General features: G+C 44.9%; 1 protein-coding gene across 1 annotated transcript in view; it reads left to right on the forward strand.

The window, feature by feature from the left end:
* The window catches only part of LOC149438004 (uncharacterized), a 59,092-nt gene that overhangs the window by 37,046 nt on the left and 9,200 nt on the right, over positions 1-12,846 (forward strand). The window contains exon 5 of the mRNA XM_089660343.1: positions 10,401-10,548. Coding sequence (XP_089516469.1) covers positions 10,401-10,548 — 148 coding nt within the window. The remainder of the gene's footprint in view (positions 1-10,400; positions 10,549-12,846) is intronic.

Here is a 12,846-nt window from a genome sequence, read left to right on the forward strand (position 1 = left end):
ATGACTTTCATTGTTAGCTCTCTCTTCAGGCTTCCCTGAAGAGATAGGTTTTCAGAGATCGCCTAAAAGTGGGCAGAGTAGGTGATAGTCTGATAGATTGGGGTAGAGAGTTTCAGAGGAACTAACTAACTAACTAACTAACTAACTAATTTGAATAGTTCCCCTTTCCTCGGTAGCCATACACAGACCCAGGAAAAACAATACATTCTACTATAATTGCCCTTTAGGAACAGAGGAGGGCTGTGAACCTTTGGCTTGGGGAAGAAAACTCAACCAACTGACCTTTCCATGATGGGCTAAAGAAACTGTACCATGCAAATGTGCCTTGGTGCTGCAGTGCTGGGTGTGCATGAAGAGAGTAGGGAGTTCATATTTTTTATTGGTACTCAAATTTTCAGATTTTTTTTTGCATCAACTTCTATTGCATGTCTCAGCATTTGGTCACATGACATATCAGAGCTGCAGAGGATGTTGGTGCTGGAAGACCTCCCTCTGTCAGGTGTTGTTTACTCAAATCTGAACAAGAAGCAGGTAGCTTTATAAGGACCAGCATGTGACACTGACTGTGGGCCCCATTCTGGTTTACGTCTCAATGATGAATTATCTCCACTCAGGGCCATCTTGAAAACACAGGCCCAAAAGGCAAATACCTGCCTTCCTCAATAGCCCTAGCTGAAGAGGTCTAGCATACCCAGAAGAAGAATCTGGCCATCAGTAACCCAACTCATCTGGAATAGTGCAACTTGGAAGCTTTCAGGTTTACAAGCCACCATTAAGAGGTTTCTCAAAAGCTTGAAATCCCACATATGGCCTTTCCTGTTATGGTGACATTACCATGTGTTCTGCATCCTACAGCACATGTGAGCTCCTAGTTGTCATCTTCAAAGTAGGCTGCTTAAAAGAACCATTGCACAACATTCTCCTTATGCTGTCACCCAAAGAGTGGGTATGGCTTCTTCCATTTTAGAGATGGCACTGAGTTACATAGAGATGTGGACCCTAATCCCCTGTACAACAAATTGGAGTTTAAGAGGTAGCTTGTTTTCTGGGACCCCCTCATAAGAGTTTGGACTTGGCTACAGTCTACCCCTGGGTCACTTTACAGGTACTCGCAGAGAAGGAGAAGGGTCGGTGGCTGGGTGACTGTGAAGTGAATTGAGAGAGAATCATGAGGCACAGGAAAGCTGGAGGAAGGAATGAAGCTGGGGGTCTGAGATGGCATAGCAGAGGTTCTGACTGTGGATGTAGTGGAGAATGAAGGAGCTGAGTTGGCTGAGACTGTGTTTGTTGCCAAGATTGTAGCACCCATAAGCAACAATGGAGACTCTGGGTGCAGCAGTGACTGGGCTGCAGATTCAGCAGAGATTACAGTTGTGGGTGCAGCAGTGGAAGGACTGTGGGTGCAAAAGGACCAGATTGGGGCCAATCAAGACTTTGGCCATGGATGCAGCAGTGTAAGGACTGCAGGTGCAGCAAAAACCAGGCTGGTGTACAGCAGATACTTTGGATGAAGCAATGTACAATCTGTTAGTGCAGCAATGACCAGGCTGGTGTACAGGAGAAGCTTAGTTTACAGATGCAACAGTGGCTGGGCTGTGGTTGAAGGCAAAGATGTATGCTGGGTACAGGCTAGGGTGCAGGCTGGGTAAATACAGGTGAAACTCGAAAAATTAGAATATGGTGCAAAAGTTCATTTATTTCAGTGCAGCAACTTAAAAGGTGAAACTAATATATGAGACTCATTACATGCAAAGCAAGATAGTTCCAGCCGTGATTTGTCATCATTGTGATGATTATGGCTTACAGCTCATGAAAACCCCAAATCCACAATCTCAGAAAATGAGAATATTCCATGCAATCAATAAAACAAGGATTGTACATAGAACAATATCGCACCTCTGAAAAGTAGAAGCTGCATATGTACTCAGTACTTGGTTTGGACCGCTTTTGCAGCAATTACTGCCTCAATGCGGCGTGGCATGGAAGCTATCAGCCTGTGGCACTGCTGAGGTGTTATGGGAGACCAGGATGCTTCAATAGCGGCCTTCAGCTCTTCTGCATTGTTCGGTCTCATGTCTCTCATCTTTCTCTTGGGTTCAGGTCAGGCGAGTTTGCTGGTCAATCAAGCACAGTAATCCCACGGTCATTGAACCAGGTTTTGGTGCTTTTGGCAATGTGGGCAGTTGCCAAGTCCTGCTGGAAAATGAAGTCAGCATCCCCATAAAGCTCGTCTGCGGAAGGAAGCATGAAGTGCTCCAAAATCTCCTGGTAGACGGCTGCGTTGGCCCTGGACTTAATGAAGCACAGTGGACCAACACCAGCAGATGACATGGCTCCCCAAATCAGCACAGACTGTGGAAACTTCACACTGGACTTCAAGCATCTTGCAGTGTGTGCCTCTCCATTCTTCCTCCATACTCGGGGTCCATGTGCCTCTCCATTCTTCCTCCATACTGGGGGTCCTTGGGCCTCTCCGTTCTTCCTCCATACTCGGGGTCCTTGTGCCTCTCCATTCTTCCTCCATACTCCAGGTCCTTGGTTTCCAAATGAGATGCAAAAGTTGTTCTCATCAGAATAGAGCACTTTGGACCACTGGGTAACAGACCAGGTCTGTTTTTCTTTAGCCCAAGTAAGACGCTTCTGATGTTTGTTGTTCAAGAACGGCTTGACAAGAGGAATACAACATTTGAAGCCCATGTCCAGGATCCATCTGTGTGTGGTGGCTCTTGATGCACTGACTCCAGCCTCAGTCCACTTCTTGTGAAAGTCCCCAACACTTTTGAATGGCATTTTCCTGACAATCCTCTCCAGGCTGCGGTCATCTCTGCTGCTTGTGCACCTTTTTCTTCCACACTTTTCCCTTCCACATAACTTTCTATTAATGTGCTTTGATACAGCACTTTGGGAACATCCAACTTCTTTTGCAATGACCTTTTGAGGCTTTTCCTCCTTATGGAGGGTGTCAATGATGGTGTCAGGTCAGCAGTCTTTCCCATGATTGTGATTCCTACTGAACCAGACTGAGAGACCATTTAAAGGCTCAGGAACCCTTTGCAGGTGTTATGGCTGAATGAGCTGATTAGAGTGGGACACTTTGAGCCGACAATATTCCACCTTTTCACAATATTCTCATTTTCTGAGATTGTGGATTTGGGGTTTTCATGAGCTGTAAGCCATAATCATCACAATGATGACAAATCACGGCTTGAACTATCTTGCTTTGCATGGAATGAGTCTATCTCATATATTAGTTTCACCTTTTAAGTTGCTGCACTGAAATAAATGAAGTTTTGCACAATATTCTAATTTTTTGAGTTTCACCTGTAGAAGGAACTGTCATGTGATACAACACAGGGCTGCAACTCTCCAATGCCCTCAGCCAGGGGAACTAAGGAGGTGCCAGCGCTGGAAAGTTGAAGGTAACCATAATGGTACCTCCCTCTTTTAGGGTCCTATGGGGTCTACCGACCCATTGAGGGCATGATTTCAGAGAGAGGTGGTGGAATTTTCATAAAAGATGTGAAGCAAACACCTCTGATGCCAAAGTTCAGGAATGTTCTTCCCAGCAATAGCCTTTCTAAACCAACAGATGACACAACTTGCCTTAAATGAACTTGAACTCTACTATTTGTTGAACATTCTATTTCTTGAAGAAAGCTGCTGGCAAAGAGACATCTGAGGTAGGACAAGAAAACATGTTGAGAACCAGCGGCTTCAGAAGAAAGGCATGAAAGGAATTAGCATGTGAACATGATGTCATAGAGAAAACTTGAAGGACACAGGATTGATTTTGGCCAATAGTGCAAAAGAACCAACATAGCATGGAGCAAAGTTAACAGAGGGCATCTGGAGGTGAAGGTTTTATTGTGGAGAGCCAGGCTTTGTTTCCAGGATGAAAGTCATGTGTGGAGGCAGTCAGCAAATGTTTTGTACATGATAGCAGTATTGAGAAGCAACTTTTGTACCTCAGACCAGATCAAATTAAAGGAGGTTTGCAAGTTAGTTGAAGCAGGCGTGTCAGGAGTCAGTGGGATTGTAGTAGGATCTAGGGGTGCTTACCATAGACTACAAAGAATGGAGATTCCCTGGAGATAGAGTTAACAACATTGTTATGGTGAGACCAAGGCTGAAGAGAGACACTGTCTTCCAAGGTTGATGGAGACAAGGGAATGAAGATACTGTTCAAGGGTGTGGTTAGTTCTTTCCATTTATTTGAGAATGGTAAGTGGACAAGAACTGCAGAGAGATGTCTAAGAATTTACAAAGCACCTTCCAAATTCAGGAATTGAACTGGCCCCCCCCCTATTTGACACAATATTTGACAGCATGCCATGCAGCCCTTAAAATTTTGTGGACTTAGACAGGCTGCCACAAAGTCTCTAATATCCCTCTTCATTCTTGGCCACTAAGAGAAATGGGACATAAGGGAGAATGTCCTATGGGACCCCAGATGACTTGCCAGTTTGTAGCTGTGGGCCCAATGGAGAATCCTGTTTCTGAAATTTGGTGACACCAGGGTTTTGCCTGGAGGAATGAAGGTTTTCATCATGTAGTTCACTAGCGGAATTTGAGTGTGAGGAATAATGAACTCTGGTTCAAAAAAGGAGATTTATTAACCGCATGCCTCCCAGCCACTGTACATATACGGCGGCAGGGCGGCACTCACAGGCAAAACCACGTTTTAAAACGGGTGTTTTGTAAACAAATAGGGGGCGCGCGCGAGGAGCGCTGCCACCCTATTTGTCCTATGGATCACCGCCGCAGATGTCAGTTGCCGGGTCACAGCCGCTCATTAGCGGCTATGTCCCGGCGATCGGCGGTAAACGGTGACAGAGAGCACAGCTGCAGTAGCTGTGCTGTCTGTCACTTCCCTGTCAGCTCGAGGATGAGCTGATCAAGAAAGAATAGTTTCACTTTCTCAATCGGCCTTGTCCCGCCCAGTACACACCCCCTGCCCCGCCCCCTAGTAAAACACTCCCCTCACTCCTATAACCCTTCCCTGCTAAATAAAGTTAACCCCTTCCTCCCCAGTGCCATTAGTACAGTGTCAGTGTTTTTTTTTTGCACTGATCACTGTATTAGTGTTTTTGGGGATGTCAGTGACCCCAAGTCAGTACCCCCCAATGTCAGAATGTCCGCCTCAGTCCCGCAGTCCCGCCATAAGTCCCTGATCGCCGCCATAATTCACTGATCGCCGCTATTATTAGTATAAAAAAAACCCTAAAAATCCCAGTATCTTTCCCGCCATTTGTAAACGCTATAACTTTCACGTAAACCAATTAATTTACACATTTTTGGGTTTTTTTTAGCACAGACATGTCGCAGAATGCATTTTGGCAGAAATTTATGACTAAATTTGATTTTTGCATTTTTTTTTTACTGGACATGTTTTATAGCAAAAAGTCCAAAATATTGTATTTTTTTCCTCAAAATTGTCAGCCTTTTTTTTTTATAGCGCAAAAAATAAAAACCGCACAGGCAATCAAATACCACTGAAAGAAAGCTCAATTTGTGGGGAAAAAAAGGATGTAAATTTCATTTATGTACCATATGGCATGACCGCGCAATTGTCCGTTAAACTAGCGCAGCGCTGTATAGCAGAAAAATGGTGTAAATTGCAGTATTTATACCATAGTTTGTAGACGCTATAACTGTCACACAAAGCAATCAATATACACTTATTGGGATTTTTTTTTTACCAAAAACATGGAGCAGAATACATTTTGGCCTAAATTTATAACCAACTTTGAGTTTACTATATATTTTTTATAGCTGAAAATAAAAAATATTGTTTTTCTTCAAAATTTTTGGCGTTTTTTTGTTTATAGCGTGAAAAATAAAAAGCGCACAGGTGATCAAATTGCACCGAAAGAAAGCTCTATTTGTGTGAAAAAAAGGACGTAAATTTCGTTTGGGTGCAGCATTGCATGACCGCGCAATTATCAGTTGAATTAGTGCAGCGCCGAGTAGCAAAAAGAGGCGTGGTCATTAAGGGGGGTAAATCCTCAGGAGCTCAAGTGGTTAAGAAGATACTTCCACTCTTCAAGGGCTGAATTTCCAACAACTCACAATCTCCAATGCTATCATTTTTGAAGCCAATTTAATTTTCTTTAGAGAAATTACAGAGGCACGTTTTACCTTAGACAGCCTGCACCAGTACAGCCCCATCACTCACAATGGATGCTCAGACCCTCAGGTGGAATGGTTTGGCAGTATCTGGCCATGTAAATCTCATCCGGTGAGGAAGGTCTACTTCACAGCATCAAAAGCTTCCATGGCTTTCGAAGATCGGTTCTTGGATTCAATGCATTTATAGGTCAGGGCAATAAGGGCTCATGTACACGGGGCGTTTGGAAAACTCTTCTGAACAATGGAACTGGCTGCTGGAAAATGTAGGTTAAAAAACATCTGTTTAGCCGCACTTGCACACCGCGTTTATGCACATTTATGCACGTTTGCGTTTAGAAGTGTTTTTAAAAGATAACCTCAGGAGACCTTCCCAAATGCCCAGAATGAAATGAAAAATAGCACAAAATTAACTATTTCAGACGTTTTGAGAGGAATAGAGAGAGTAGAAGCAGAGAGATCAGTATGTCTTGATGTGACCGGTCTTTTCTGGTTGTAGTCACTATGGATCCCATCATGAACATAATGCGTTCTATCAATTGTTTCCTTCACGCGAAACCTGGAACTGACTGCGGTGGTGTACAGGTCCATTTGAATACATGGAAAATGCTTTGCATGCATTTCTGATGATGAAAAAAGGCTCCGGACAGCACCTGGACATGGAACGCTAAATGCTTGTAAACGTGGTTAACCGCATTTATAAGCGTTTGCATTTAGAAGCGTTTGGTGTTTGATATGCCAGTAAAATCTACTCCTAAATGCAAGTTTGTTGCGTTCAAAAAAATGACTATGAACTCAGCTGCCTGTAAAGACTGAAAACAGGCAGTAGCCGGCGAAAAGTGAACCTGTTTTTGGATATTCAAGTATTTGATGTGGAGTAATTCATCCTCAAAGTTCACAGCAGACGTGCTGAATTGGTTTCAGTCCTTCTCTCAGCAGTTCAGCTCCTGCTCTGTGTTTAACCCCTCCCCCTACAGAGGATTCCCTCCCCCCTTCCTGACCAGGCCATTTTTTTGCGATACGGCCCTATTACTTTAACTGACATTTGCGCGGTCATGCAACGCCGCACCTAAATGAAATTTATGTCCTTTTTTGCCCCCACAAATAGAGCTTTCACAAATAGATGCATTTTATTTTTTTGCGCTATAAACCAAAAAAGACCAACAATTTTGAAAAAAAAACCCACATGTCCAGTAAAAAAAAAATAAAAAAAAATCAAATTTCAGCATAAATTTAGGCCAAAATATATTCTGCTCCGTGTCTTTGCTAAACAAAATCACAATACGTGTAAATTATTTTTACGTGAAAAGTTGTAGCGTTTACAAATGGCGGTATATAAACTGTAGATTTTTTTTATACATATACTAGTAATGGCGGCGATCAGCGACTTGTAGCGGGACTGCGGGAGGCATTCTGACACTGGAGGGAACTGACTTGGTGTCACTGACATCCCCAGTGACACCAATACAGTGATCAGTGCTAATAAGAAGCACTGACACTGTACTAATGCCACTGGGCAGGAAGGGGTTAACATGAGGGGCAATCAAAGGGTTAACTGTGTGCTGTGTGTTGGGAGACATGCTGCGCAGAGAGATACAAAGCAACATGTCCATGCTGGCAGGAGAGACACCTGTGTTATTTACATACAGACCTCTCCCCTGTCAATGTTACTCGGCAATCGCCGGGTGCCAGTGGGGAATCTCTGCCCGGGGCCCGGTGATTGACATCTGTAGTTACCAAGGTAGGGCAGTACCCCTACCCGGATATGCAAATGCAAATCGAGTATATATATATATATATATATATATATATATATATATATATATATGTGATTTTGCGCAGCCCTGCCGCACTGTAGCAGTAATTCTACTATAGGGCGGAGGGCAAGCAGTTAAAGTGAACCTTTTTTGAAAATTTGTTATTTTTTGAGATTTTTTTGTGAAATATTTGTTATTTATACGAAGCTTTATAACCATAGCGCCTTTCTATTTATTTTTTGCTATTCACATAAGTGTTGGTTTCACTTTATAGGTGCAGCTGAAATATTGTGATGTAGTGTGATTATTATAACACTGTTATCACTAACATACACAATTGTTATTTGGCACCATAATAATTCAAATATTCAAAGTGAACCTGTGACCAGTTTTTGGATGTTCGATATGTATTTGATGTGGAGTAATTCATCCTCAAAGTTCACAGCAGACACACTGAAGTGGTTTCGGTCCTTCTCTCAGCAGTTCAGCTCCCCCTCCCAGAGCTCTGTGTTTAATCCAGACATTACAAAGCTGAAAGGCTCCTCTTTTACTGCAGGGAAAGGAGGAGCTGAGATATGGAGTCACTGCTGGGAGGGGGGGCTGAGCTGCTGAGTTATTGCTGGGAGGGAGATGCAGGGGAAGTTGGACTGCTGGTTGAGGGGAGCAGAGTGATCTGAGCTCCTGAATCTCGGCTGGGAAGGGGTAGGAGGAGAAACCTAAGCTGCTGAGTCACTACTGGAAGAGGTGTGGGGGTGTGAGGGAACATGGGGTGTTGAGCTGCTGGGTCACAGCTGGGAGGGGGAGCAGGAGGAGTGAGCTACTAGTCTCTGCTGGGAGGAGGTAACATGGGGTGTTGAGCTGCTGGGTCACAGCTGGGAGGGGGGAACATGGGGTGTTGAGCTGCTGGGTCACAGCTGGGAGGGGGAGCAGGAGGAGTGAGCTACTAGTCTCTGCTGGGAGGAGGTAACATGGGGTGTTGAGCTGCTGGGTCACAGCTGGGAGGGGAGAGCAGGGGGAGTGAGCTAGTAAGTCTCTGCTGGGAGGAGGGAACATGGGGTGTTGAGCTGCTGGGTCACAGCTGGGAGGGGGAGCAGGAGGAGTGAGCTACTAAGTCTGCTGGGAGGAAGAAACATGGGGTGTTGAGCTGCTAGCAGGGGTGGATTGACCATTTGGAAACTCGGGCACTGCCCGAGGGCCCGGGTTCAGTAGGGGGCCCCATGAGATGCCCCTGGTACTTTTTTCATAGGCTTTTTCGAGTTTGGGCAAAGACACAGGGGCCTCATGATCCCCTATTGCCCGGGGGCCCCATAAGTTGTCAGTCTGCCCCTGGCTGCTGGGTCACAGCTGGGAGGGGGGAGCAGGAGGAGTGAGCTAGTAAATCTCTGCTGGGAGGAGGGAACATGGGGTGTTGAGCTGCTGGGTCACAGCTGGGAGGGGCAGCAGGAGGAGTGAGCTACTGAGTCTCTGCTGGGAGAAGGGAACATGGGGTGTTGAGCTGCTGGGTCACAGCTGGGAGGGGGAGCAGGAGGAGTGAGCTACTGAGTCTCTGCTGGGAGAAGGGAACATGGGGTGTTGAGCTGCTGGGTCACAGCTGGGAGGGGGGAGCAGGAAGAGTGAGCTACTGAGTCTCTGCTGGGAGAAGGGAACATGGGGTGTTGAGCTGCTGGGTCACAGCTGGGAGGGGGAGCAGGAGGAGTGAGCTACTGAGTCTCTGCTGGGAGAAGGGAACATGGGGTGTTGAGCTGCTGGGTCACAGCTGGGAGGGGGGAGCAGGAAGAGTGAGCTACTGAGTCTCTGCTGGGAGAAGGGAACATGGGGTGTTGAGCTGCTGGGTCACAGCTGGGAGGGGGGAGCAGGAGGAGTGAGCTACTGAGTCTCTGATTGGGGAAGCGAGGAGGATGAGCTGAGCTATTGACTCACTACTGGGAAAGGGAGTATCATGGAGCTGAGTAGCTGAATCACTGCTGTGAGTGGATGAACAGGTGAGGCTGATCTGCTGAGTGACTTCTGGGGGTAGGGACAGAGGAAGCTGAGCTTCTGAATCACTGCTAGGAGGGGTGTTCTAATCATTGCTGTGAGGGGAAGCAGGGGAGCTGAGCTGCTGAGTTACTCCTGGGATGGGGAGCAGGGTGGGCCGAACTGCTGAGTCACTGCTGGGAAAGGTGATCATGTTGAGCTGAGCTGCTAATTCGCTATTGAAAGATGGAAGCAGAGCTAAGCTGCAGAAAATTCAGTGCTTCTGTTGTAATCTTTAAGGATGAATTCCTCCATGGTGCCTGCAGCTACAGAGGTCAGTTAGGGGATACTTTGAAGCTTATAAATTGCCTGGTAAGAATATGCAGATAGCTGAATGTCCGCGGCCTGACTGCTTCACTTTGGTAATCATAGAATGGTGATGAGACAATATTAAATCAGTTTATATTCCATAAATGTATTTATATTAATGGATATTTATTATTGTTATATGCTGTTTCTGTGCGTACCTTTAGTCACACATCTTCCTCAATTGTTCTTCAGTTCTCACTCAGGACAGTTACAGTTCCGCACTGCCAATTCGGAGGGCCGTGAGGTCGGCAGAACGTGGAGCGGACTGTACGACGCCTTATCACAAGCCAGCGGGGGGAAGATCAGAGGTGATGACATGCGGACATCTGTCCATAACCAGGTAATATCATTGGAGAGTGGTGCTGGGATCCACTGAGCGGAAAAATAAAAGGAAACAACAGGAATGCCACTTCAAGACCGCAATCCGTATACATAGGTTGCAACTTTGACGCGATTTGGCTGCAGCTGCCAGCCACAACCCCGATTTAGTTTTTTCATCTGGTCGATTCTGCTTCTGCTAAAAACGACCGATTAGTCGCTGAATCGCTTTTAGTCCTCATGCACACGGGACGTTGTTACAGCGGCTGTTTTTGGCTTTTGACGGTTTTTTCTCCAGCCAGTAAACCCCCCCAGCATGTTCTCCTATGTGTCCATACACACAGAGACTGGAATCAACATTTTTTGGCTGGGATGAAAAAACAGGACTAGTGGCCTTCTAGATGAGATTCTTATCTGTAAAAATGCTCTAACGCTGAAAAATGCGGGGAAACTGGCGTTTTTTGGATGGGATTTCTGGAAAAAATGCAAACGTGGGAAAACGCCGCTAAACGCTGATGCAAAAATGATCAAATGAAAACTTAAATTTTTAACATGATTTACAAAGCTATCAAAACGCCCCGTGTGCATGGAGACTTATGCAGGCCATAGACGGGTCAAAAACTGGACATTTAAAAAAACAAAAAAATGAAAAATCGGTCATTCAAACGGCCGACGTTACCACCAATAGTTAAAAAAAATCGGCTGATTTTCGTCCCGTCTACGGCTGGCATTTTTACTTCTGTCCCTTGCAGAGAGCTCAGCTATTATCTTTTACATGAAAGTCTTGCAGTTGCAACAATGTATCCATTTGTAGCCATTTTGTATACAGATGTTTTATTCGGATACAAATAGATACATTGTTGCAACTGCAAGACTTTTCATGTAAAATATAATAGCGGACTTCTTCTTCCTTCTTCTCCTTCCTTCTTCTTCTTCTTCTTCTTCTTCCTGCTTCTTCCTTCTTCTGCTTCTTCTTCTTTCTACTTCTTCCTTCTTCATTCTTTCTACTTCTTCTTTCTTTCTACTTCTTCTTCCTTCCTCTTCTTCTTCTTCCTCTTCTTCCTTCTTCTTTCTACCTCCGTCCTTCTTCTTCTTCCTTCTTTCTACTTCTTTTTCTTCCTTCTACTTCTTCTTCTTCCCTCTTCTCCTTCCTTTTTCTTCTTCTTCCTTCTTCTGCTTCTTCTTCTTTCTACTACTTCCTTCTTCTTTCTCTTTTTCCTTCTTCTTTCTACTTCTTCTTTCTACTTCTTCTTCCTTCTTTCTACTTCTTCTTCTTCTTCCTTCTACTTCTCCTTCTTCCTTCTTATCATCTTTCTTCCTCTTCTTCCAGGTCACGGCTCATGCGCAGATTTTTTATCGGTAAAACGATCGGCCGATTTGCCCATCATCGCTGGGAAAATCGGCCGATCGTCAAAATCGGCCGCAAATTCTCCAACTTTACCGATTAAAAAAAATGTGCCAAAACCCGGAAAAACGGCCGACCAATTAACCCACTAACGGTGCGAAAATCGGCCGATTTTTTTTTTGGCCGAAAAAATCTGCCAATTTTCGACCCGTCTATGGCTTGCATTAGAAGCCGCTGACCGAGGTTTCTCAGGCTCACCGCCGAGCCCAAGAAATGTGCCAATGGTTCGTGCGGGCTGGTGATATAGGTAAAGAGAGACCAGATCGTCTCTGATCACCTCTGTGATTTAGGAGGCCGAAAGCGACGTCATGACGTAATTTCTGTTTTGGGACAGACATGAACAATTTCTTTTTTTTTTTTGATCTGATGCTTTCAATGTCATCTAGACGTCAGATGTCCCCATAACGAAGACCTGTCATGCTTTATTGTTATCACAAGGGACGTTTAGCCCGGGTTCACATACATGCGGTGCGGTACATCACATGTGATTCACACAGGAACCGCAATGCACTCCTGTGTGAATCACATGCGATTTGTGTGCGGTGCGATCGGAGTCGTACATTTTGTATGGCTCTTATTGCACCGCACCCGCACCAAAAAGGTGGAGGACCCTTTTTTTGGTCCGCACTAGAATTGTATCACACGGGTATTCACACCTATGTGATCCGATTCTGCACATCGCACTGCATTTTGCGGAGCGCTTTTGGGGTGTTGTTAACTTAACATACACACCCGCAGCGGTTTGCATGAATGGGGTGCAATTCTGATTGGGTGCCGAATTCAAATAGAAAATGCTGCAAATTTTGGACTGCATCAGTGTGAACCCGCGCTTATATTCCTTGTGATAATAATTTAAAAAAAAGAAAGTTAAAGGGGAAATGTAAAAATTAAATGTTTTAAATAAAATTAAATTTA

This window comes from Staurois parvus, unplaced genomic scaffold (genome assembly GCF_062004578.1).
Source record: "Staurois parvus isolate SC_StPar_1 unplaced genomic scaffold, SC_StPar_1.0 ptg001227l, whole genome shotgun sequence".
Taxonomy (NCBI): Eukaryota; Metazoa; Chordata; class Amphibia; order Anura; family Ranidae; genus Staurois; species Staurois parvus.